The sequence below is a fragment of the Mus pahari genome, chromosome 14 (genome assembly GCF_900095145.1).
Source record: "Mus pahari chromosome 14, PAHARI_EIJ_v1.1, whole genome shotgun sequence".
In the NCBI taxonomy this organism is placed as follows: domain Eukaryota; kingdom Metazoa; phylum Chordata; class Mammalia; order Rodentia; family Muridae; genus Mus; species Mus pahari.
In genome coordinates this window covers 68,115,708-68,141,288 of record NC_034603.1, presented here as the reverse complement: position 1 = coordinate 68,141,288, position 25,581 = coordinate 68,115,708, and the positions used below count along the sequence as shown (strand labels likewise).

At 50.4% G+C, this 25,581-nt stretch overlaps 1 protein-coding gene across 1 annotated transcript in view; it reads left to right on the top strand.

The window, feature by feature from the left end:
- Positions 1–25,581, top strand: part of Znf385c (zinc finger protein 385C) — a 57,599-nt gene that overhangs the window by 7,721 nt on the left and 24,297 nt on the right. Inside the window, exons 2-5 of the mRNA XM_029546141.1 lie at positions 5,658–5,751; positions 11,340–11,494; positions 20,351–20,383; positions 20,438–20,602. Of these exons, the coding sequence (XP_029402001.1) occupies positions 5,658–5,751; positions 11,340–11,494; positions 20,351–20,383; positions 20,438–20,602 (447 nt within the window). The remainder of the gene's footprint in view (positions 1–5,657; positions 5,752–11,339; positions 11,495–20,350; positions 20,384–20,437; positions 20,603–25,581) is intronic.

Here is a 25,581-nt window from a genome sequence, read left to right as displayed (position 1 = left end):
CTCATAACCATCCGTAACAAGATCTGACTCCCTCTTCTGCAGTATCTGAAGACAGCTACAGTGTACTTACATATAATAAATAAATAAATAAATCTTAAAAAAAAAAAAAAAAACACATAATGGGATCCAATGCTTTCTTCTGTTGTATCTGAAGAGAGCAACAGTGTACTCAGATACATAAATAAATAAATCCTTAAAAAGAAAAACAAGGAGGCAAGACAGAGAACCTATTTTAGAAAGGGCTATGAAGTTTCTCATGGAGAAGATGCCCAGAGCAAGAGGGAGGAGGAGCCCAAAGCTGGAGCGTTCAGGATAGAAAGCCCAGGACTTGGGAGGGAAGGCTTAATGGACTCCAGGGACGGAAAGACCCTGATGTGGTTAGACCATCTGTCACATGGAAATGAAAGCGGTACAGAAATAGCTTGGGTGAGCACTGGCTATTTTGACCTGGATATTTTAACCCCCAGGATGTTATGAATACAAACATTTTAAATCAAAACATGCCAGCAACATGGGCATTTTCAGGGGGACATTTTCCCACTTTGAACTCTAGTCACCCTACTTAATTCAACTTCATTCCCTTGGTGAGGTTTTCTTCTTTTTTCTTTTTCTTCTTTTTTTAATTTTAGATTTTCCTCCCTATGGTACAGTGGGACAAATGTCTATGCTAGTCATTCCATTTTAATTTCAACCAAAACTCTTTTTATCAGCATCAGTGTATGTAGCTGCTGGGATTTGATCCATCCATCTGTCTGGGAGCCGCAGGCTCTGGGTACCCGGCTCCCCCGGTGTGAGTGTGAGCATCACTAGGTAACTTTATCCAGTTTGGGAAGACTGAAGACTGAAAACAAGACCTGTGGTCAAGATTTCATTGATTTGTCGAGTTCAGTCAAGAATGTGTTTTCTCCTTGCCAGTGTCTGGTAAATCGCACTGTCGCTTCTACCGGGAATATTTTTAGTAGGCAAGTAGTATTTATATCTCAGTTAATCTGTGGGAGGGGCGGGGTGGAGGTGCTGGGAGAAGAAAGAAGGATTTGAAAGAGGACAAGAAGGGCTCAGCCATCCAGCCCAGAGTCTGTAGGCCACATGACTACGGCCCAGCACAAAACTGTGAACTTACTTATAAACATTATGAGATTAGGGAAAAACAGGGTTTTTTTGGTTTTATTTTGTTTTTGTTTTGCAGGTTTTTATTTTCTGAGACAGAGTTTCCTTTGTGTAGCCCTGGCTGTCCTGGAACTCACCCTGTAGTCCAGGCTGACCTCGAACTGAACTTAGAGATCCGCCTGCCTCTGCCTCTGCCTCTGCCTCTGCCTCTGCCTCTGCCTCTGCCTCTGCCTCTGCCTCTGCCNTCTGCCTCTGCCTCTGCCTCTGCCTCTGCCTCTGCCTCTGCCTCTGCCGCCTCTGCCTCCTCTGCCTCTGCCTCTGCCTCTGCCTCTGCCGCCTCTGCCTCCTCTGCCTCTGCCTCCCGAGTGCTGGGATTAAAGGTGTGCACCACCACCATCTGGCTTGAGGGTTATATTTATTTATTTGTGTGTGTGTGTGTGTGTGTGTGTGTGTGTGAGAGAGAGAGAGAGAGAGAGAGAGAGAGAGAGAGAGAGAGAGAGAGAGAGAGAGATGCTTCTGTGTGGGTTTTTCTGCCATGTGTGTGCAGGTGCCTGGAGAGGCCAGAAGAGAACATTGGATCCACTGGAGCTGGAGTTACAGGGGGCTGTGAGCCATTTGATGTGGGTGACAGAAACCAAACAATGCTTGCTCTTAACTGCTGAGCCACCTCTGCAGCTCCCTTGCTTGCTTGCTTGCTTCTTCCTTCTCCTCCTTTTGTAATTCATTAGTAAGTCTTTAGTGTAACCTTTGTAAATGACAATGTTGCAGTTTTGAAAGGCAGGGGTGGCTGGTATCATTAGACACCTTCCAGCTGAGTGAGGATTTTCTCCCAAAGGCAGGGAACCTCAGAGCTTTTGTCTGTGGCAGGGTCCCACTTTTTACCTTAGGCTAACCTGGCATCATGGAATAGCCCAGCTGGGCTTGAACTCACAGCAACCCAACTATCTTGGCCTCCTAAGGGCTTTACTTTTAAAAAAACATCTATCTATCTATCTATCTATCTATCTATCTATCTATCTATCTATCTATCTATCTATCTATCTATCATCTATCTATCTATCTATCTATGTAGCATTGCTGAGGATAGAACCAAGGCCCTTGCTTATGTTAGGATCTACCCCCTAGCTTCCCTCTGTGTGTAGAGAATATTTTGGAGGGGGGAAAAGGTGAGAGGGAGAGACGGAGCCATCAGGTGAGGTGGCCATCATTTCCCATTCAGGAGGAGGATAAGGTCGGGAGATTTAGCAAGACAGAAGGGGAAGAGCCCATTCCCACCCTCGGGACCCTATCATGGCCTACCTCACCTCCCTTCCTCCTGATATTAAAAACAGTTTAGAAGCTAGAGTCTGGTTCCAGGGTTTGTGCAGGGTAGGAACCAAAGCCTGGAGTGTCTGCCCCTGAATGCTGGCTGGGGAGGGGATGCATGACCCCACCCATCCAGAGTCACATGTCTGGAGCTAGCACTGGCCACAGACCTGGCCCTGAAACAGACTCAGACACAGGGTACTTGTCTTGCTGTGGCTTGGAGCTCAGGGTGTGACCCTGGGCAATGGTATAAAGGGGCCTCTGTCAGTGTGGGGCACGGTGCCCACCTGGACCAGGCCAGGCACCAGAGGAGTGAGGAAGTGGCCTGAGAATACTGAGGGGGAGAAAGTTTGAAGTGACACACCTGAGGTTTCGGTGTCCTATGGGCTAAGTCACTTCCTTACCTGTAAGGTGGGGATCTAGACCCTACCTTCCCTGACCAGCACTGAGTCAGCACTATTTGTTGACTGACTGATTGATCAATCGTTAAGTATTATTTAACCCTGACGCATACTATTACCATGTGCATGTTTACTGAGCACTTTATACATATTGACTCATTTGATACCTATAAAGGCCCACTAAGTGAGTACTATTAGAATTTGTCCTTATATTATACACGGGGAAACTGAGGCTCAGAGGCAAGATCTGAACCCATGTCCTATAGCTATGTGCTCTTGTTTCCAGAAAGCAAAGTGAGCATTCCTTAGGCCAGGTGCCTCAGTGGGTGTGTGGGTCCTCCAGAGGGAGGATGCTTCCTAGACCTTGTGCACCTTGGGGAATATAACTACACATTGTCCCCATGCCGAGAGAAGTAAGAGGATGGAATTCACACTTCTTAGGAGCAGTCAAGGCCTAAGGTAGGACAGAGCAGAAATCTAGAGGAATTCTGTCACAGCCCTGCTTCCCTGGGGGTCCCAGCTGTGGAAGCTGCTGTCCCAGACTGAGGCTGAACTAGATCTACATTCCTTTAACAAGGTTGAGTTATACACTGAGGGGTGACCAGCTGGGGCCATGTACTGAGGACAAGTTTACACCATTCCCTACAGGCTAATGCCCTTGGGAACACAAAGCATGGCATGAGAGTCACAGCCCAGGTCTGAAGATGTAGGCCAGCCTAAGAGTGTGCTGAACAGGTCTTCCCAGGCTGAGATGGCAGCCAGGTAGGGGTAGGAAAGGGGGGGCTGGGGAGTGGGGGTGGGGAGGGGATGGATAGCACAGAAAACATCAAGCAATGTCACTGGATGAAGACTCCAAGAGCCAGGCTTTTCTTCCTAGCATCTCTATGTCCAGATGTTCCGCATATCCCCCTGGGTACAGTTTAAAAAGCAGCCACAGATAGACATGGTGGCACAGGACCGTAATCCTAGGACTCAGGAGGCTGAGGTTGGAGAATCTTGAGTTTGAGACCCTGAGCTACACGTTCAGATCCTGTCTCCAAACCAAACCAAACCCAAACCAAAATAGAGCATTTGGGCATGGACTTGAAGGGGGCGGGGGTGTGGATCAGAAACGGACAGTCATCCTTGGTGACGTAGTGAATTCAAAGTTTTCCTGGCCACAGGGCACCCTGCCTCAAAAGGGGGGAGGAGAGTGGCCAAGGGAGAGATGGCTGAGCGGTTAAGAACACTTGCTGCTCTTCCAGAGGTCCTGAGTTCAAATCCTGACACCCCCTGACCTCCTCTGTGGTGCACACAAACTCACACAGGCATACATACAAACTCATAAATAAAAAGCAAAGTTGTCTTAGTGTTTGCTCTATTGCTGTGAAGAGACACAGTGACCATAGCAACTGTGGTCAAGGAAAGAACCTCACTGGGGCTTGCAGTTTCAGGGACTTAGGGCACAGTGAGGAGCATGGCAGCAGACATGGCAGCTGGAGAGGTGGCTGAGAGCTACATCCTACATGCCACAGGCAGAGAGAGACAGAGGGAAAGAGACTAGACCTGGCAGGGGCTTTGGAAACTTCCAAGAGCCCTACCCACCTACCGCTACTCCCAACTGCCCCCCCCCACCTCTACATACTTCCTCCATCAAGGCCACAACCCCTAATCCTTCTGATCCTATCAAATAATGCCACTCCTGGGTAACTGTTCAAAGGATATGAGCCTATGAGGGCCATTCTTATTCAAACCACCACACAAAGAAATCTTAAAACAAATAAATAAAAACTCTTTATTCCAAGATCCCTGAATCTGAGGCCCTGGGGTGGGAGCTGAGAGAGGACCCTGCCAAACTCTGCAAAAAAAATACTTCCAAGATCAGTTATGTCTGTGGACGGCTGCCGGGCACAAAATTCTACCCCTTAACTGCACATCAGAATCACTTGGGCAGAAGTTCTAACTTCTCAGGTCGCATGCAGCACCAGCCAAGCCCATCAGAGCTCACAAGGGGCTTGGGCAGTAGAAGTCTTCAAAGTTGGTGGTGTTTCAGTTCTGGTTTTGTTTCAGGTAACTAAGCAGACTCGGACCTCTCCCGTGGGCCTGTCCCGCTTGCCTGTCAGATCTGGACTGGGACTTATATTACCGCTCAATTGTCCCAGGGATCCCATGAGGTGTGTTTGACCAACCATAGAAGTGAACCATTGCTTCGCAGCCAGACTGTGTTCTGGGTCCTCACAATCTATAGCAGAGGCCTCTGGGTAGCTCGGCTAGGGGAAGCATCTGGGAATTGAAGAGAGCAGACAGGGCCCAGAATGTAACGATGCACTCTGTATCAGCTGGCTGTTTCTCTGAATTGTGATGGTGTACTCTTTCCATTCCTGGCAGAGGCAGTTCAAGGCCAGCTAGCACTAGAAAGAGAGAAACAGAGATAGAGGACCCTTAGTGGTCTATGCCAGAGGAGGGCGCCTGGATGTGGTCAGCTATTCCCTGGTTGACAAGATGAGTGTCCTGGCCACCCCATACTACTGGCTTTGGCCAGTTGGCTCGGAGAGCCGGGCTTCCTCCAATCCCCAGGGTCACCCTCAGTTTCCCTTCTTCTGGACAGGTTAGGTTGTGTCTCACACCCAGGACCAACTGTGGGTTCCTGGGAGGACCCTGCTGGACCAACTCATTAAATAAAAGGTTCAGGAAATGAAGGGTGGGGTCAGGAGCCACAAGATCTTAATTTCCGTAGTGTTGGCCCTGGCTTATAGTCAGGGCTCTTGTGGGCATCTTCTGAATGCCTCTCTTGAAGTAAGAAGGAAGGGAGCCAAAGTTGTCCCAGGGGGACCCCTAACTCTTGCTCTTCACTTTCCCTTCCAGGCAGCAATTCCCATGAAGTCCTCCCAGAAGCCGACTGCTTTCTGGAGAGCAGTGAGGGTGCCAACACTCATCCTGGGGAGGGGCTGCCCCTGCTGTTAGTTACCCAAACTCTCCAGCCTCCTTCTCTCTAGCTTTAGCCTCTATACAACCCAGGCTCTGCAAAGCTGGGTGAGGAGGAGGCCAAAACAATTTCCATTGCTTTTTTGGTTTTTCTGAGACAGGATTTCTCTGTGTAACCCTGGCTGTCCTAGAACCCACTCTGTAGACCAGGCTGGCCTCGAACTCAGAAATCCACCTGCCTCTGCCTCCCGAGTGCTGGGATTAAAGGTGTGCACTAGCACGCCCGGCCCATTGCTTTGATTTTTAACTGAGAGGAGGAATCGAATCGGCTCTGCTCTGGGAAAGAGTGCGGTTAGGCTGGTATCTTTGTGGTGCAAGATGGTAGACAAGTTGGGGGCCACATGGAATGGGCACCCACAGCTTGGGAGAGGGTACCCTGAGGGTTTTTTTTTCTCCCCAAGCTTGTTTGTCTTTCTACGATTTTGAGCCTTTGGTTTCTAAAACACAGCAGAGGGGAAGTTCTTTCTGAGGTCTAATCCTGGTCTGTTGTAATTAATGTGTTTGTCCTTCTCATGGACAGGACTTTATAGTTTGGAGTTGTTATCCCCACTGCTGAGAAGGGAGATGCTCCAACCTCGTGGCTAATAAGTGACCAAGCTGTAACACAAATGTATCTGCCTGTCTCAGTCACACCTGTCCTCATTCGAATCCCTCAAAATTACACCCAGAGACATACAAGTGGCCCTCCCCCATCTCACCAACTCCGAAGCGCGCTTAGTGCTAAAGAGATCATACTATCCATCCCCCTGCCTCTATCCCTGCTGAAGTGTATATGAAGCTCCTGTGGCCAAGGACCAGGAGAGGGGGTGGGTAGAGTTGGGGAGTCAGGGTGTCAGCTGCTGTGCTCCTTCGTGGGCAAAGCCTTTGAACGTATAATGTGATAATCTCTGCCCGATTGCTGCGCACCAAGGGCCTCCCTGGGGTCATCCAAGAATCCATTAGGGACCTCACAGGAGGAGCGAGTTCAGTGTCTGGGCTGGGCTCTCTGCCTCCTTGCCCCGATGCTTGTTGGGAAGGATCAGCTTGTTCTTTAGCTGCAAGACACAATTACCAGACACTGCTAGAAGTGAGTCAGGCTTCCCGCTTTGAGACTTGGATGGGGTGGGGTGGGTCTGGGCTTCTGGCCTATACTGAGCTATAGAATATTCCCGATCAGTACTGCTGGCTTGCCTGGCCAGGAGGCTGACGGGAGAGCCTTAGAAACACCCCCACCAAGGCCTCAGAGGCCCTTCTATTCCCCTATCCCAATGCCCTGGCTGGGAAACTGAGGCCAGCTGTTGTCCCCACGGCATTGCTGCTCCGAAGCCACCCAATTAGCACCCTGTCTGACTCTGTGTTCCCAGTGCCTGCCTCATTATTTAGGGATTTATGATTGTCCCGGTCACTGTGAAGGACAACTGTCCGGGTTTCCATGAGGGGAGCTTGGCCAGCACTGAGCCCAGCAATGGCAGGAGGTGGTGCCATCCTGCTTCGGGCAGGACGGGGATTTGATTTCAGGGGGATTTGCGGCTGGTGGGGAGCCGCCCTGGCCACATGGTGGCTCAGAGCTATTTTAGGAGGAGGTGGGTGGAGGAGGGGCCGTGACTCTGTCCCTACAGTAGGAGCATAAAGAACCCAGGATGGATAGGGTGCAATGTTGACCCATGACTGGGGTTCCCTTTTACCCTTCTGGGACCCATGGACCCAGAACTAAGGCAGTTCAGTTGGCCCCAGTGTAATTATATGGGTAAGACTGAGGAAGAGCTGAGTAGGGGTCAGGTTCCTGGCCTCCTGATCCCTATGGCACGGGGGCCTTGCTCCCACAAGTTCTTACTGCTGTTATACTGGATAATTATTAAAACATATATATATATATATATATATATATATATATATATATATATATATATATATGTTTTTTCCAGACAGAGTTTCTCTGTCTCTGTGTAGCCCTGGCTGGAACTCACTCTGTAGACTAGGCTAGTCTCGAACTCAGAAATCCACCTGCCTCTATCTCCCAAGTGCTGGGATTAAAAGTGTGCTCCACCACTGCCTGGCATAACTGTTTTTAATAATTAATATATTTATATATGTTTTCTAATAATGTATGCTTTATTATGTATGTATGTATGTATGTATGTATGTATGTATGTATGTATATACATTTATTGAGGGGCTAGAGATATAGTTGAGTTGGTAGAGTGCCTATCAAGCATACACAAGCCCTGGGTTTCATCTCCAACAGGAATAAAACTGGGCATGGTGGCACACGCCTGTAATCCCAGCACTAGGGACGTAGAGGCAGGAGGATCAGAAATTCAAAGTCATCTTCTTGCTATAAAGTGACTTTAGGGCCAGGCTGGGCTGCATGAGACCCCGACTCAAAAGGAAGGAAAACAGGAAATTATATGTACTGAGCTCTCGGGGAAGGTCACTGGTGAGGGGCAAGGGGACGGGCATAAAGCTAGGCTCTCCAGCTCCCGTGTTCGCCAGGATCCAAGTGGGTCGTAGTATAAGCCCCTCCAGCCTCATCTTCAGAGTAGATACCAGGTGTGCCTAGTGAATGGTGCCCATACTGTTAGCCAGGCATCTGTTTTGTCTGGGACTCTGGGAAGATGACCTCAGAACACCCAGCACTGGTGTTTGTTCATTGCCCTGTTTTACAAGCTCAGAGAGGGGAGATAACCTGCCCAGGCTCGGCCAGCCAGAGCTCCATGTCTGACCTGCCTTTGCCAAGCTCACTGTGAGCCATTTTGTTCATTCTGTGAGTCTAGCGATGTGTGCTGACCGGTGCCTCGGGGTGGGGGGAGAGGGGCGGTCCTGCCCAGAGAGGAAGAGGAGGCGATGGGATGAGACTAGCAGGAGTGAGTTCCAGGATGGGCAAACTGGAGACTTGGTGGCTTTATTTAGATCATGGGTCATTTTCTCTGGCTAGAGAGGAAGAAGAGCTAGGGGACTAGATCCCTTGTCGGGGGAAGGGAAGACAGGCAGGGGAGGGGGAGTACCAAGCTGGTACTGCAGTCACACAGAAGGATGCTTTCTCTTTCCTCCTTACCCAACCCTTTTTGTTTGGTTTTGCTTTTACTGTTTAAGACAGGATGCCACAGTGTAGTCCAGGCTAGACTAAAACTGGCTCTGTATCCGAGGCTGGCCTCAGACTCATGATCCTCTGTCCTCAGCCTCTGGAGTGAAGGCTCTCAGACATTTCCCCCTTATCCCCGATCCTGTCACACTTTATCGGGCAAAACTCGAGAAAGTCACCCAGCACATTGGAATAGGCTCTTAGAAGCACCTTGGCATGGTGGGGAAAAAATAGCCAAGACTGGAGCCAGCCAGGTGGGTTCAGATACCAGCTCCATTTCTCTTTTGCTGTGTGACATGGAACAGGTAAGTTAACCTCTCAGAGCCCCATCCATCCAGATCAGCAGTATGAGAGTCTTGCTGATCTTTTGGAAATCGTCAGAGTCGATGGGTTGCTAAAGCTATGGGAAGGGTCTGGAATACAAGGCCAAACTCAGAGGGCAAATGTTTGTCAATGTGCAGAGTTGCTTTTAGGGAAGTGTTTCATCCCTGAGTATCTAGATAAAGTCACCATGTCTTTGTGATGGCCCACAGCCTGCACCTGTGACCCTGCTGAGTGATGCTGGAGGCCCTGCAGACTGGGAGGGCCAGCAGCATACACATAGGGTCTACCCAGAGAGTTTATGTGGACTGTGCTGTTGTTTGGTAGTAGAGCACTTGCCAAGCATGCGTGAGGCTGTGGGTTTGATTCCAAGCACATCAAAAATAAAGAGGGAGTCACTGGGAGACCGGGGGCTGAACTAATAACCCACAGCTATATCCCATGGAAGCAGGTCCGGGCTTTCACAGGCCCTTGGCTCTTTCTAGATGGCAGAAGAGTTACGGGATGGTATCAGTAATCGAGAACAGGGTTGAGGCAGAAGGATGCGTTCCCCACTCTCTTCTGAAAGGGAAAAGCCCAAGTCAGTGGGAGGAGATGAAACTGGAATACTGGGTCGATGCTAGGCAGGACATAAAGTTTCAGAGCTACCTTGGTTGGGAAGAGAGGCTCAGTCATGGGGAGGCAGCGTAGGATTTCGGAAACCAAAGATAAGGAGTGATAGGTTCTGTGTGCTCTGACTGGGGTAGGGGGAAGAAGAGGAGGAGGAAGAGGAGGACCATACCAAGGGAAGCATAAGGAGAGATAAGGTGTCCAGCTGGGATAAGAGGTCTCTATGGAAGAGGCTGTAGCCAGCTCTCTATGTAAAGCAGAGTGGCTTGTTCCTTATCAGGTGGAAGAGAAGGAGGACCAGTATGTGGACATCACAGGAAAATGACTGTCTCCCCCAGAGATGAGCTAGCCAGCAGTGGGATGGGGGCATTCAACGGGGGCGTGAGGTCTCTGCCACAGGCACGTTAAAGTTTAGGATGGAGGGAAGGTAACTGGTCAGAGGTAGTGTAAAAGGGATAGGGTGACCCCTAAGGTCCCTTCCAAGTCTGAGCAACTGCATTCTCCACTGACAGACGTGGGGTGTGGACTGCGGGACAGCAGTGTGCCTGGGTCTGGAGGGAGGATGTGTGCCCTCCGGGGTGTTGTGTATCCAGCGTGGATCATGGCTGCTGTCTCTCGCCTGGATTTACTTTTTAAAAGACTGCCAACTGCCCTATTGAGATGTAATCCACGTTCCGTACCAGCAGCCTGCCTAAGGAGTATGAACTTCAAAATGGACATGTATCTGTCCGCCCACAGCTCTCTGTGGAGAATCTCCTAAGCATTCATCAAGCCTCGCGTGGGTGTCTCGGGTACCCGGGAAAGACAGGCCCTGCCTCCATGAGGAGACAGGTAAGTGTTCAACCAGAAGAGCGATCACCTGGGAGATGCAAGAGATGGCTGAGACAGAACAGAAGAGAGCCAGAGAACGGAGCCGAGGAGGCCAGAGACAAGTAGATACATCTGTGAAGGTCAAAGGAATGTTCCAGAATGATGAACACCAAGGGCAAAGGCCCTGGGGTAGGAGTCAGTTGGTAGCTTGGATGGCCAGAGCCTGGATAGCAGTCCAGTGCCCTGCCCGGTGAGCCAGGCAACCCCGGGGTTCTGTGGCACTTTCTCTTTAGGTGGCCTGACTTAGGGTTCACCTTAGGTCAAGAAGGGGTTGGGCAGCATGTAAAAGCCCTGTGACCCTTTTCTTTGGCTTTCTTTTTTAACCGGGTGATTGATTCTCTGATGCCTAGTGGCATGGGTACCATCAGGTCATGACACCAGCCCCTACCCCTGCAAATCCCTCTCTGGCTTGTTCCTCCCCAACAGTCTCCCCTCCTTCCCCTCACCTCTGGACCGTCCTAGGCCAGTCCGAAGTTTGGTGCTCACTTCCTGAGTTACTTTGGACCGGGATCTTTTCTGCTCTGTGAAGCAGGGATTCGGCCAGCCCGGGCAAAGTGGATGTCTCCTGGCATCTAGGAGTGTGCCTTGAACGGCAGTCTCTGCCGCTTCCCAAAACAAAAGGTCCGGGAGGAGGCTGGGCCCACTACTATGGCCTAGCTCTTCAGCCAGGGGAAGGAGTCCCTCTCTGTCTGGTTCTCCAGAGCCGGGCTGGAGAGGCTCCTGGCAGCTACTCGGGCGGGCGCAGGCCGAGCAGGGGCGGGCTCGGAGGAGGCGCGGGACGGGAACCGGGCAGCTGCAGCTGCGATTGCAATCGCCCTGGTGCCGCTCAGCGGGGTGCGTCCTTGGCCCTGTTCAGGTAGGCGGGGGCGCCAGACTCCCGGATCCCAGCGCAGACTGACTGATGCGGGGCAGAGGGTGGGGGTACAAGTTTTAGCAAGGTGGCTTGGATGGGTTGGGGGCAGCAGTGAGGTCCCTGCCTGCCCCGCCTTGTGACCTAGGGATATGGAACTTAACCTGAAGCTGAGGTTGGGAAGGTGGCGGCGCGGCATAATGGGCTCTAAAGGAAAGAGGGTCCTTTGGGGAGTGCAAAAAACACCCCCACCACTTGCCCCGACCTGTGACCTTCTCGAGCATCGAAGGCCTTTATATCCTAACCCCTCCACCAATCCTAGGGCCATCCTTATTTTCAGCTAAGAAGGTGCCCTCCTAGCTTGATCCACCCCTAGACTCCCTCCAGGCCCTCCTCCCCTGCCCCCCTCTTACTTTGGAAGGGCTGGGGGGGGGCTGTAGACAGGGTATGTTTTGAGGTGTTACTCTTCTCAGCACTTCAAGGAGAGGGGGATCAAGGCAAGCTCTGCCAGGATGTAGGTGCAGGGATGCCTGGGAGAGAGCGTAGGGCACAGAGCACCCACTCTCACAGGTTGGGGTTCTTAGTCTTTTTGCAGGCAGCAGAGGAAAAAAGGAGTCCTGAGGGTAGCTTTCCCTCCCCCCACATTAGAGGTAGTTACTCTGAATTGCTGTTGAGGACCACGCAAGGAGAGATGCAGGTTAGACAGTAAGAAGAACTTCCTTACTTCCTAAGACTGGGTTGTGGGTCTTTCAGAGGAGTCTTAAGGCTCTGGAGAGAAAGCCCCTATCTTTAGGGCTTTCAGAGAGCAGAGAGGTCCCCTGGCGCACCCACACACCAAGGAGTGAGGAGGGGGCAGGGCATGGAGAGATAGAGGCTGGGATCTTACTCTGTACCACCACACCCCCTCACCTCCTCTGCCCTCTCACCCTTTGTTGGAGCTGGATGGAAGCTTGACTTTCCAAAGCTCTTGGCCAGCTCACTCCCAATCCTAAGTACTCAAAAGTCCCCAGGGAGGAAACAGGTTTCTGTTGTCACTACTTGAGTTAGGAGACAAACATGGCTATCTGGCACTTGTCCTGTGGAACCTCAGGCCTGGCTTCTGCTTCCTGGGCCCAGGCCCAAGCATCCTGTTGTATGGGCTGGGACACCGGCAGGGCTGTTGTTGTTCAGGCTACCCATCTCAGCGCTCTAGGTGGGGCCCTTTGACTCCTGTGGGATCTGAGTCATGAGGTGACCCCCTTTCCATTCTGTTCTCTGCATTCTTCATGAGGGGTACAGTAGCTGAGAACTCCATTAAAATCCAGGATTCAGAAACGTATTTGTCATCTGTCCAGAGTGGTAGAAAGGCAGAAAGCTGTGCTTGAGTGCTTCCTCCACCCAATCCTGAGTGCTCCCTCCACCTAATCCTGAGTGCTCCCTCCACCCAATCCTGAGTGCTCCCTCCACCCAATCCTGAGTGCTCCCTCCACCCAATCCTGAGTGCTCCCTCCACCCAATCCTGAGTGCTCCCTCCACCCAATCCTGAGTGCTCCCTCCACCCAATCTTGAGTGCTCCCTCCACCCCACCCCTCAGCCCCCTGTGAACAGATACTGGCTAGACAGAAGCCTTCATCAGCTCTCTAGGTCCCAGCCAGCTTGGCTAGGTATCATTGATTGCATGTACTAAAGAGCTGTTTCCTTTGCTCCCTCTGGGAGATGGCAGTAAGGAGGTGGCTGAGGTGGCAGAGAGGCCACACCAAGCTTGGTGGCAGTTCCTCCAGCTTACTGAAAGGGCATCTGGCTCCACCAGGACAGGAATGTTACTAGGCTTCTCCTCTTCCAGAAACTTCCTTGTGTAACTGGGTCCCTGGTCTGGTGGCCTCCTCCGACTTCGCTCATAGCCATGTGAGTTACATCTCTGGGTGTGTGGGGGAGGGGAACCTAGCCCAGTTCACTTGCATCTTCTACTCTGAGCCTGTAAAACCTCCTGAGCGAGCATCCTGAGGACCTGGTAGACTGGTGGTAGGTGGTTTTTCTGCTGTAACTTGACATAGGTGATGGACGTTTACCTACCCAGTAGCTGTTTTTATGCCACCAAGGCAGGGTCACAGCCTGGCCTGGCCTGGCCTCCCCTCCACACACACAGCTGCTCTTGCTGATTTACCGTTGTAGCTCTGCCTGTAAATGTCCCAAGAGATCATGTTCAACTTAGTCCCGCCTCCTTAAAGACCAGGAAGCCAAAGCCCAGACGGGCAGGGACCAGCTGAGGTTGGCCTGCTAGCCAGGCCCCCTTCTCAGGGCCAGGGCCTGGGGCCTGGTTGGGAGAGATGCAGGGTGGCTGTTGGCAGACATGGGGGAAAATGTCAGAGTGTAATTGGGCTCATTAAGTGTTTGCTGAGGGAGTCTCCATGCTCAGTTAAAGTTGGGAACGGACCTAGAAATGTCTCCTCCCGTTACCCCTTTGGAAGAGGACCTCTTCCCTGGCCTCCTGGGAGACAACCCTCTACTCTGTATGCTATGGCCTTCGGTCCTTTTCCATCTCATCCTCTGCACAGTCAGGCAGAGGACCTCACTTGAGAGCAGTGGCTGAGGTGTCCACTAAAACCTAGGGTTCTGAAGTGCATCCATCATCCATCCAGAGTGGTGGAGAGAGGACCCTGGTAGTTGTGCTTGAGTGCTCCCTCCACCCAATCCCGAGTGCTCCCTCTACCCAATCCTGAGTGCTCCCTCTATCCAATTCTGAGTGCTCCCTACACTCAATCCTGAGTGCTCCCTCCACCCCATCCCTCAGCTCCAAAGGAACAGATACAAATACAGATCAGACAGATGCCTCTGTCAGCTCTTTTCATAGGCTGGCCCCTTATCACGCCTATACCCTGTCTGCTTCAGTTTTTGGCACTCTCTGAGGGAAGGTGGGAAGCAGGGAGGTGTAGCCCCAATACCCGGGTAAACTGGACAGATGGGCCCATAGATGCTCTTTTTCTCTTTCACCTTGTCCTTCCACCTGGCCTTCTTGGCTCTGGCCCTATCTTTTCTCACCCAGGGTGTGACACCTCTCTGCCTGCCCTCGGACCCTAATTTCTATTAGGGTACACAGATATATTCTCCTATCATTCCCTTTTGAGCCTGTGCCCTCCTCACCCTGCCCCCAAGGCAGTTCAGTCAAGATGGGTGAGCCAAGGCAGTGGTTAAGGGATCCGAGTCAAACAAGTGCAGTTCAGGTCTAGCTGGGGAACCTGGAAGTTCTCTGATCTGTAGGGTGTATAACAGGTTAATAATAGATTAACACCCTCATGATGCTATTGTGGAGTTTTAAAAAGATCTTATGTGCATGATGTCTGGCACACAGGGTGTTCTCACTAAATGCACTTTACCACTAGAGAGATAGGACCTGGGACTGGAGAGATGGCTTGTCAGTCAGGAGCATTACCTGCTCTTCCAGAGGATGACCCAGGTTCAATTCCTAGAACCCATGGAGCAACTCATGCTGATTCTAAGGGATCTGATGCCCTCTTCTGGCCTCTGTGGGCCACACATGTGGCATATACTTAGACACACACACACACACAAACATGTAGCTTAAAAAATAATTATAATAATTTTAAATTTATTTTTATTTATTGGTGTTTTGCCTGGGTGTATGTCTGTGTGAGGGAGCCAGATCCTCTGAAACTGGAATTACAGACAGTTGTGAGCTGCCATGTAGGTGCTGGGAATTGAACCCAGGTCCTCTGGAAGAGCAGCCAGTGCTCTTAACCATTAAACCATCTCTCTTCCCCACCCCTCCAGATAATAATACTTAAAAAAAGAAGACATAGCCAAGTAGTGGTGGCACATGACCTTTGTCCCAGCACTCAGGAGGCAGAAGTAGATGAATTTCTGTGATCCCGAGGTCAGACTGGTCTATGGAGTGAGTTCCAGGACAGCCAGAGCTATATAGAGAAACCCTGTTTCAGAAAGACGAGGAGGAGGAGAAGGAATGATGATGAAGGAGGAGGAGGAGGAGGAGAAGAAGGAGGAGGAGAAGAAGGAGAAGAAGAAGAAGAAGAAGAAAAAGAAGAAGAAGAAGAAGAAGAAGAAGAAGAAGAAGAAGAAGAAGAAGAAGAAGAAGAAGAAGAAGAAGAAGAAGAAGAAGAAGAAGAAGAAGAAATCTCACATAGCCCAAGCTGGCCTTGAACATCTAAAACTGACTTTGAACTTCTAATCTTTCTGCCTCTTCCAAATGCTGGGAGGATAAGCGTTTGCTACCACATTGGGTTTTATCTTCTGCTAGGGATCAGATCCAGAAGTTCATGCATTCTAGGCAAGCAACGATATAGTCTCTGGAGAAGCTTCTAGGATTTTTTTTCCCTAGTTTTTAGCCTGACTTTCCATGGTCTCTGAGGGAAGCTCACTGCCGTGCCCTTGGACTCAATTTTATCCTCTCGGAATGTCACTAAGACTCAAGTGGAGGTCTCAGGGGTGAGTCATGGTGGTGTTAAGTATAGTTGTTGTGTGTGCTTATGTGCTTTCATGCGTGTGTGTGTATGTATGTGTGTGTGTATGTGTACTAGTCTGTGATGTTTATAGTTGGGGTTAGATAAGCCTTGTGCAACCCCACACTTGCCCATGTCTCCATATAACTGAGAGTTCTGGCTTAGCTGGTTGCAGTGTAGCTCAGCAGGGGACAGCTGGGAAGGCTGGCTCAAGCAGGACAGGGCACAGCAGGCCCAGCATCCTGGCTGGGGGCACACATTAGCCCAGAATCCCAGCAGTTTGAGATCCCAGAGGCTGTATATCACAGAGGTTTAACCAGCAGTGTGGCACATACTTGTCTGCTCTCTTGAGCCATGTCCCCATCCAGTCTGTCATAAATTGCACTGAGAGTTCAAAATATCCCTGTCCCTTTGAGCTCTTCCTGGACAGCTAAGAAAGTCTCATTCCTTTGAGGTCTCCACCTGGCCCCTGACACCTGGGCCGCCTCCTCTAACTCTGGCATCTGTGACCTCCTTCCTGTGTCCTACCAGAGCATGGAGGAAGAGTTGGAGGGGGCAGAAGAGCTATAGGATCTGCCATCTAGAGATGAGACAGGACTAAATATTGGTAGAGGAACTTGGAACCTCACAAAATGATGGGAGTGACCTCCAGTGTCTTCTGTGGGGAGGGCAGTGTTTTGGGTCCCTGGTATATCTACCAGGGAACAACTTAGACATCTCCTGTGTTTGGAAGGGTGGTGTAGCTCTGCTCAGAGTAGCTCCCTCTTAATTACCAAATAGATGCCCATGGTGCCACTTGGAACGGATGCCAGTACCGCATCTCAGCAGCACCACCCTGCATCCAGGACAGGAACTTCAAGTTCCCAGGCGCCTGTGGCTATACAAGGGTCAAACCCACCGTATATGAGTTTAATAGGTAGGGATAGTAGAACAAGGCAAAATAGGCAACAGAAATTGATTGTCTCACAGATCTGGGTTCTCAAGGTTGGTTCTGTTAAGGCCTGTAAAGGGGGGGCCTGTCCCATGTTGCTCCCCAAAATTGCAGTGGATGTCTGGTAATCTTGAGGATCCCACAGCTTGCAGGTGCATTGGATGATCTGTGTGTCCATCCTCTCGTGAGCCTGTGTGCACATCTGTGACATGATCACCTTCATATACTGGACTCACCTGTTGTGTGACCGTTCCTCTGGCTTCATCCACAAATGTCTCTTCACTTTAGATAGGGCACAAATCAAAGACGGACCAAAGACATTGCGCCACCTAAGTGTAGCTGAGTGAACCAGGGAAGTTACTGGAGTTACATATAGATGTATGGGCAGCTGTATCACTCAGAAGCCGTTCCCGGCACGGACAATGGCTCCGGAAAACTGCATCCCTGGCAGATCTCCCCGTGTTGACGGGAGATCCCTGACTGATGGGAGAGCCTCCTCTCCCCAGAGCTGTACTCCCGATACAGCTTTAGGGGAAGCCTGGTGAGTCTTGGGAGTTTTAGAAGTTTTCTGAACCCTGTAACTTTCGTCAGCTTTCTAAGTCCCACATGAGCCAGCCTCTTTCCTCCCCCTAAAAGGCAGCATTTCAATTCAGAGGCCACAATTCCACCCCACCATCTGACACTGGTACAGTCTCATCCGGTAACCTTAGCTCTAAACGTGAGTACTTCTGTCATTGCATTTGGGGACAGAGACACGATTTAACATATATAGCAAGTCTCAGAGACTCAACGGTAGCTGGAGGTGTGAGCACAATGGCACCTACACGGTGGTGGCGCTTTGCTGTGATACGCACCCATGGTGAATGAGACAGATCCCATTAGCCACCCATCGCCGACGGAGACCTTTGCTGTGGCCTCAGACATCAAAACTGATGTGCAGGCCGGAGCTGAGACGGAAGCGTGAATCACCAGTGAATACTCTGAGCTAGGTCACTTTTCCACCCGCCCCACAGCCCCCACATGCGTAATGACAGACACATTTCACAGGGGCCACCGTCTGCTAAAACAACAAACAGCTCACGGATAACATTCAGGGAATGCATGCAGCTTCATGGCCATGGACTTGGGTAATATCCTTCCTCGTCAGATGGACCCCGCGGAGAGATACGTGCTCCCGTGAGAACTTAACAGCATCGCTTGACTGAGCTGGTGTGCGGAACGAGCCTGGGACTAAGTAAGGACTTGGGAAATGACCTTGAGGGAGAAGTATTAGCTTTCTCCAGCTGCCGTCATAATCAAGCACTGCAAGACAGAGGCTTAAACAACGGAAATGCATTGTATCTTAGCTCTGGGGCTAAAGGGCTGAGCCATCACAGTGTCACAGGACTGGCAGTGGCCATGGTGACTTCTCTTCTTACTATTTTCTTTAATTAATTAACCTAATAGGCAGGGTCAGATGTACCCTACATTTGTCCTCAAACTCTCTATGTAGCTAAAAATAACCTTGAACTTCTCACTCTTCCGAGTGCTGGGACGATAGACACGTGCCACCATACTTGGTCCATGTAGTGTTGGGGATCGAACCCAGGACTTCCCTCATGCTAGGCAAGCAACTCCATCACCTGAGCAACACTCAAACCTTCTGGTCTTTTTAAAAAAAATATTTACTTATTCTTTTTTTAAAAATATTTATTTAATATATGTAAGTGCACTGTAGCTATCTTCAGACACCCCAGAAGAGGACATTGGATCTCATTACGGGTGGTTGTGAGCCACCATGTGGTTGCTGGGATTTGAACTCAGGACCTTCAGAAGAGCGGTTGGTGCTCTTAACCACTGAGCCATCTCTCCAGCCCCCTATTTACTTATTCTGATTTTATGTACATTGCTGATTTGACTGCATGCATGTCTGTGTGAGGGTGTCAGATCCCCTGGAACAGGAGTTACAGAGGGTTGTGAGCCACCATGTGGGTGCTGGGAATTGAACTCAGGACCACTGGAAGAGCAGACAGTGCTCTTAACCACTGAGCCATCCCTCTTGCCCCTTTACTCTTTTATTATTATTATTATTATTATTATTATTATTATTATTATTATTATTAAAGACAACATTTAGCCATGTAGCCCAGGTTGGCTTCCAGCTTCCAATCCTCCTGTTTAAACCTCCATTAAAGCTGGGATAGCGGGTGTGTGTTATAGCCAGGCTCAGGGGTGATTTCTTCTGAAATATCCTTGTTCAAATCCTTTGTATTATAAAGGGGTTTGCAGCCAACTACTACACTGTCATTTTAACTTAGTTACGTCTTTAAAGGTCATTTATCCAAATACAGTCACATTGTAGAATGCTTAAGGGTTAGGGCTTCAACATGAATGGAACAGGGTGACACGGTTCATCTGTAAGTAGAGAGATGGGCTCAGTCATGCTCCCCCCAAATCTTGGGGTTGTTTAAGGAAGCAGGCACTGCCCTCAGGAAGTCTCCCAGTAAAGTGAGTCAGGAAACACAAACGTGCAGACACAGGTACACATATGCACATGTGCATTTGTGTGTGAATGTGCACATGTACACACACGCACACATGCAGACATAGGCACACATCCATTTGCACACTGAGACAAACACACACATATACATACACATATATTGTACACATGCACTCTGTCTCACACACATGCATGAGCATGTGCGAGTGCTTACTCGAGGACACACACACACACACACACACACACACACACACACACACACACCACACCACACCAGGAAAGAAGTGATTACAAGTTCTGTCTGAGAGAGATTTAGCAGCCAACTCCAGAGGAGAAACAGAAGCAGAAATGTGAGAGAAAGTACCAGAGAAATGAGTTGGGGGGAAGGTTATCCGCAAAGGGGACAGTTGCCTGTAAGAAGGACATAAGTGTCTAGGTTGGGGCGATATGTGAATACTGTGTTCAGCAGACCTAGGTCTCTACCAAGCTGCCAGCTGTGGCCAGGGCTCACATGACCAAGACAGTAGGGCCATCTCAAGCCATGTGGGATGGGGTTGGGGTGGTTTTGCAGGCTGTCTTTATTGGTGAACGTCACCCTGCCGAGTATGGGGCACAGGATGGTTGGGTTTCTAGCCAGAGGGCTGTTGTGTCTCCAGGAAGCGCCACAGGCATGCCAGTCACAGTATTGTCAACTCCTGCCTGGAGGCTTGAGAAAAGGACACAGCTTCTCAAAGTGCGACTCCCCTGGCCTGCTGCTGTGTTTCTCCAGTGTCACCTGGTCTCCAAGATCCCATCTCTGTCTCTGAGATTTGCTTTCAGGTCCTGGGACCCTGTGTCCAACCGGCTCCCCAGTGTGCAGTCATTTCTGACTCTCCCTAGTGATCCCATACCTCAGTGGTACTCCGCCTGCCCATCGTGTTTCCTCTTGACATTTTGGCTGAGGGATGTATTCCAGAGCCACTGTATTATATCCGTCTCCCTCTCTGTTTCCTCAGGTATGAAGCGGCCACTGAGCCCACCCCCCTCAGGTGAGAAGGAGCCCCCCACAACTGCAGCATCTGAGTGCCCACCTCACTCTCCAGAATCATTGAAGCCTAAGCGGGAAAGGAAACGACCCTCCTACACGCTCTGCGATGTCTGCAACATCCAGCTGAACTCTGCAGCCCAGGCCCAGGTGCATTGTGGGGGACGCGCCCATCAGCGAAGGCTTCGACAGCTCAGCCTGGGCAAGACCTCCACGGGGCCAGGTCAGTGTGGAGTGGCGCTGAGCTTAGGGCCCCTCCTATAAACTGGCTTTGGGTCCCTTTAAGGGACCTTGGGACTGTGGCTTCCCTCTGTGGTGCTGTCAGGTTTTATTTTAAAACCTGGTAATGGAACCGGGCAGTGATGGCGCACGCCTTTAATCGCAGCCCTCGGGAGGCAGAGGCAAGCGGATTTCTGAGTTCGAGGCCAGCCTGGTCTACAGATTGAGTTCCAGGACAGCCAGGACTACACAGAGAAACCCTGTGTCAGAAAACAAAACAAAACAAAACAAAAAACACAAAAACACTAAACCTGTTAATGTAGCACGGTGGTATGGCACCTGCCTGGCATGTCCTCTGGATTCCACAAAACCAAAGAAAGTTTTGTTTTGCTTCTGGACAGCTTTCCATGGGATCTCTTGGGTTGTGGAAGTCTGGAGATCTTCTCTGGAGGTCTCTTCAGTTCTAGGTGCTCTCCCTTGGAAGTGTTAGGACATTTATAACGTTGCTCCAGCCTGCTGAGTGTTCCATAGTCCTGCTTTTCTGGCCGGGAGTCTGAACGTTTGCATAGCGCTCCAACTGACAACAACAGGAGGTCCCTCTTCCTGTGGCAGCTGGACTCTCTGCCAGGATTTCTGCCTTTCCCTGCCTGGGGTGACTTTGTATGGAGAAGGGTAGGGGGTGGTAGGTGGGGAGTGTGTGGAGATTGGCTGCCAGTGCTGTAGGGGCATCTGGCTACAGTGCAGTGTTCTGGGGGAAATGGGTGACTGCTTCTGTGAAAGTGATGCCTGTTGACAGATACGTGGGGGTCACGCGCTGCAGGCTGGCAAGGAAGGCAGAGCCACAAAAGCCTAGGAGGGAGAGGCAGGAGGCATCAGTACCCCAGATCCTGGGGGTGGTTCAAGAAACCCACCTTGCAGCCCGGCAGGGTAATTTTGCCAGAGGCTGCCCTGAATCTTGAGAAAGCCTAATCTAATCTTTTTTTTTTTTTTTTTTAAAGATTTATTTATTTATTATATGTAGGTACCTTGTAGCTGTCTTCAGACACTCCAGAAGAGGGAGTCAGATCTTGTTAAGGATGGTCGTGAGCCACCATGTGGTTGCTGGGATTTGAACTCTGCACCTTTGGAAGAGCAGTCAGGTGCTCTTACCCGCTGAGTCATCTCACCAGCCGGAGAGCGGCTAATCTTTGGATGGCATTTCTATAGTGCCCCCAGAGCATGGTGGAAGTTGAGACATAGCCTCAGGGACACAAAGGCCTCATAGGGAGAGTGATGACCACAGGACAGGTGAGAGGCGTGTCAGACTGAGGTCATGTCCCTAGCAAATGACAGGAAGACGCTCTTATCAGCATTAACTCCTCCAAGGAGGCACTTAGAGTGGATTCCCAAGATTGTGACTGCGTAAATCTCATGGATGACTGTTTCTGGAGCACTTAGGATGGGGAGGTGTGTGTGGGATGGGTTAAAAAGTCTTCCATTTCCAAAAAAAAGGCCGGGCATGGTGGCACACGCCTTTAATCCCAGCACTCAGGAGGCAGAGGCAGGTGGATTTCTGAGTTTGAGGCCAGCCTGGTCTACAGAGTGAGTTCCAGGAGAGCCAGGGCTATACAGAGAAACCCTGTCTTGAAAAACAACAACAACAACAAAAAAAGCCTTCCATTTAAACTGGGTGGGTAGTGCATTCTTGTAATCCGGAGGCTGAGGCAGGGCAGCTGTAAATTCAAAGTTTACATAGCAAGATTGTTGTTTTTAAAGTCATACATTTATTCATCAAATATTATTCATTAAATATATTTTTTTATCTATGAGGTTCAAGCTGTTGTTCAGGGGGCTCACATTTTTTTTAAAAAAGATTTATTTATTTATTTTATGCATATGAGTACACCACCATTGCTCTCTTCAGACACACCAGAAGAGGGCACCAGACCCCATTACAGATGGCTGTGAGCCACCATGTGGTTGCTGGGAATTGAACTCAGGACCTCTGGAAGAGCAGTCGGTGCTCTTAACTGCAGAGCCATCATCTTTCCATCCCTGGTGGTGGGGGAGGGGGAGGAGATGTGGAGGCTCACATTTTTAAGGCTTTCAAATATGCTCCTCTCCAAAAAAAATTTAAAAAAAAAAGCCATCTAAGTAACTCTATGTAAAGATACGATTATTCTCAAGTAATGAAAGCAAAAGGAACGCCGAGAACCCAGAAGACAGCTGAGCCCATTGGCAAAGGTCAGTAATCCCAGTTATTCCAAAGGCAAGAGGATCTTACATTCAAGGCCAGCCTGGGCTCTGGAGAGAGTTCAGACACAACCTGGGCAACTTAGTGAGTCCTGTCTCCATAATAAAAGAAACAAAGATTAGGGATATGGATATCGGAGGTGGAGCTCTTGCCCAGCATGTGTGAGATCCCGAGTTCAATCCCTAGTACCAGAGAGAAAGAGTATGGGGTGGGGTGGGGGTGGGGGTGGAGGAAGATATCAGAAGAGGGGACAGTGAGTGAGTCAATAGGAGAACCCAGAGATGCTCAAGAACTGTGACACTGATGTTGGATCCCAGAGGAGTAAGGATCTCATGAGCAGAGCCACACTAGAGCTTGGTACAGAGATCGAAAGCTCCCGGCATCCCTGGGCGGTGGCCAGGGGAGCCTTGTGTAGGGTATGGGCTTAGCTTGGTTGAGGTAAACTGGTATCCCCTACAGGGCAGGGGCCTTCCCACCATTGTGGGCAGGAGTATGTGCCATTTCATATGTCCCCAGCAGAGGACAAAGGTGAAACTTAGGGATACGTGGTTAAGAGAGTGGTCGGGTAGGAAATCAGTTTCTGGAAGCTTAGGTGTAGGGGAACCAAGGGAGAGGGAGGAGGCATGGATGACTTCAGCTAGGCAGGCTTTTGGAGAGATGGGGGAGGGGGCAGGGGAGAAGGGGAGGGTGGTTTAGTTGTTAGAGAGAGAGGTACCAAGATGGGAAAAGGATCAGGGTTGGTGGGGTTGGTTTGGGAGGTCACCACATTCAGAGTCACCAGAAAATGTGATGCCTAGCACTTCCCTCTAGATTGTTAAATATTAGGTTAATTAAGTCACTATGTATCCAGGGTGTGTCAAGGAATCAGAGGCCTTAGGCAGCCCCAGAGCAAGCCCAATGCAAGATGCCGAGATGCCCTTAGAGGAATGCTTGGTGTCTGCTCCTGGGCAGCTGGGCAGGGGAGGCAGATACAGAACCAGACCTTCCCGTTGGCCATATCAAGAGGTAGGAGCAGGATCTCACCATCCCGTTATAGGTGGGAGAGGGTGACCGCTATGTTTAGGACCAGAACACAAAGCCACGGGTTTCTAGTAACTGTGTGGTTCGGAAGCACCAGGAGGAGAAGAAGCTGCCATCTTCATTGCTCTGGTTAATTCTGGGCCCGAGGTACAGCCCTCCTGGATAGAGAGATGCTAGCTAGCTAGCAGCCGCCCAAGGTAGAAGTCAGTTGGGCTTTGAGTCCTGCAAAAAACTGGTTCCAGCCTGTTGTAAGATTGGGCTGGGGCCACTGGAGCACCCTGGGGAAGCGGAGAGATCCTCATCTAGTTCAGAGGAAAGTGTGGGGGGGGTCTTTGGGGGTGTGTGTGCCAGGGACCCTCAACAAGCTGCTTAATTCCTTGTCACTCGAGGTCTGAGATGCCACACCACACATGGAGACCCGAGGCCTTTGTCTCTTGGAGCCAGGAGTTTGTTCCCCTGGGAGCTGTCACTTTGATTAAGGTCCTGTGGGACTAGAGGCTTCCATAGTGACAGGCCATCACAGGCAGTGAAGCCAGGACCCTTTCCTGTTCTCCTTCCTGAGGTGGTATGTAGGAGGAGCCACAGAGGCAGGGGGCTTTTCCCTCCTAGAGCTTCCGCTCTTAGCTTAGGTCAAAGGTCTCCTTCCTCGGCCACACCCAACTTCTGGAGTTCTCACAGCCAAACCTGGGATGCCTTCTTCTACCTCTTGGTACTTCCCTGAGACTCCTGCCACACAGGAGGCCCTGTCAGACTGTAGGAAAGTGTCTTGGGCTATCCTTTACTTCCACACTTCGGGTGTGATCACTGGGAACCCCGAGTTGTGTGGCTAAAGCCAGTGACCCTGCTCACTACACCCTAAACTACTTGAACCCATTCTTCAACATCTGCAGACACAAAAAGTGTAGGCACAGCTTCCTGGCTCAAATCCAGATGTTGGGGGCAGCACAGGGAGTTGGGTCACCTGCGTGAGGAGCTGTGGCCTTCTGCTGTTCTATCCTGAGCATTGCTATAGAACCAAACTGCTCACTAAGCTCTTAGACGCCAAGCAGGAAGCCCCCACCCCCACCCCGCCCCACCCCGACCAGGCAGATGGTGATGTTCAGCCTTCACTTTATACACCGGACTGTGGGGGGCTCAGAGAGAATAGCATTCCCAAAGTCAGATAGCTGGCTTTTGATTCCAGGCGTCTGACTCAGTCCCATCTCCCACCTCCGACCCTGGCTAAAGAGAACAGCCAGTGTGTAAGAGAGGTTGGCATATGCCTTTTATGCCAACGCGTGGGAAGCAAGAGCAGGGGGGTTTTACTCGGAGTGCGAGGCCTGCTATACGTAGAGAGTTTCAGGGTAGCCAGATCTATATAGCAAAACCATGGAGAAAGAGAGAGACAGAGACAGAGACAGAGACAGAGACGGAGAGACAGACAGAGCAAGGTCCATAGTGTTTATGAATGGAAAAGGGGGTTGTCCTGAGAACGTAGGCTCAGCAAGATGATTATTACAGGTGCTCACGACTCTGGCCATATCTCTGTTCTGTGTTATCTCGATTTAAAGTGGGGAACCAGGCCCAGCACGGTTGGTCATGCACGCCTTTAATCCCTGCACTTGGGAGGCAGAGGCAGGTGGATCTCTNTGACTTTGAGGCCAGCCTGGTCTACAGAGTGAGTTCTAAGACAGCCAGAGAGCTACACAGTGAAACCTTGGGTCTAAATAAATAAATAAATAAATAAGGGC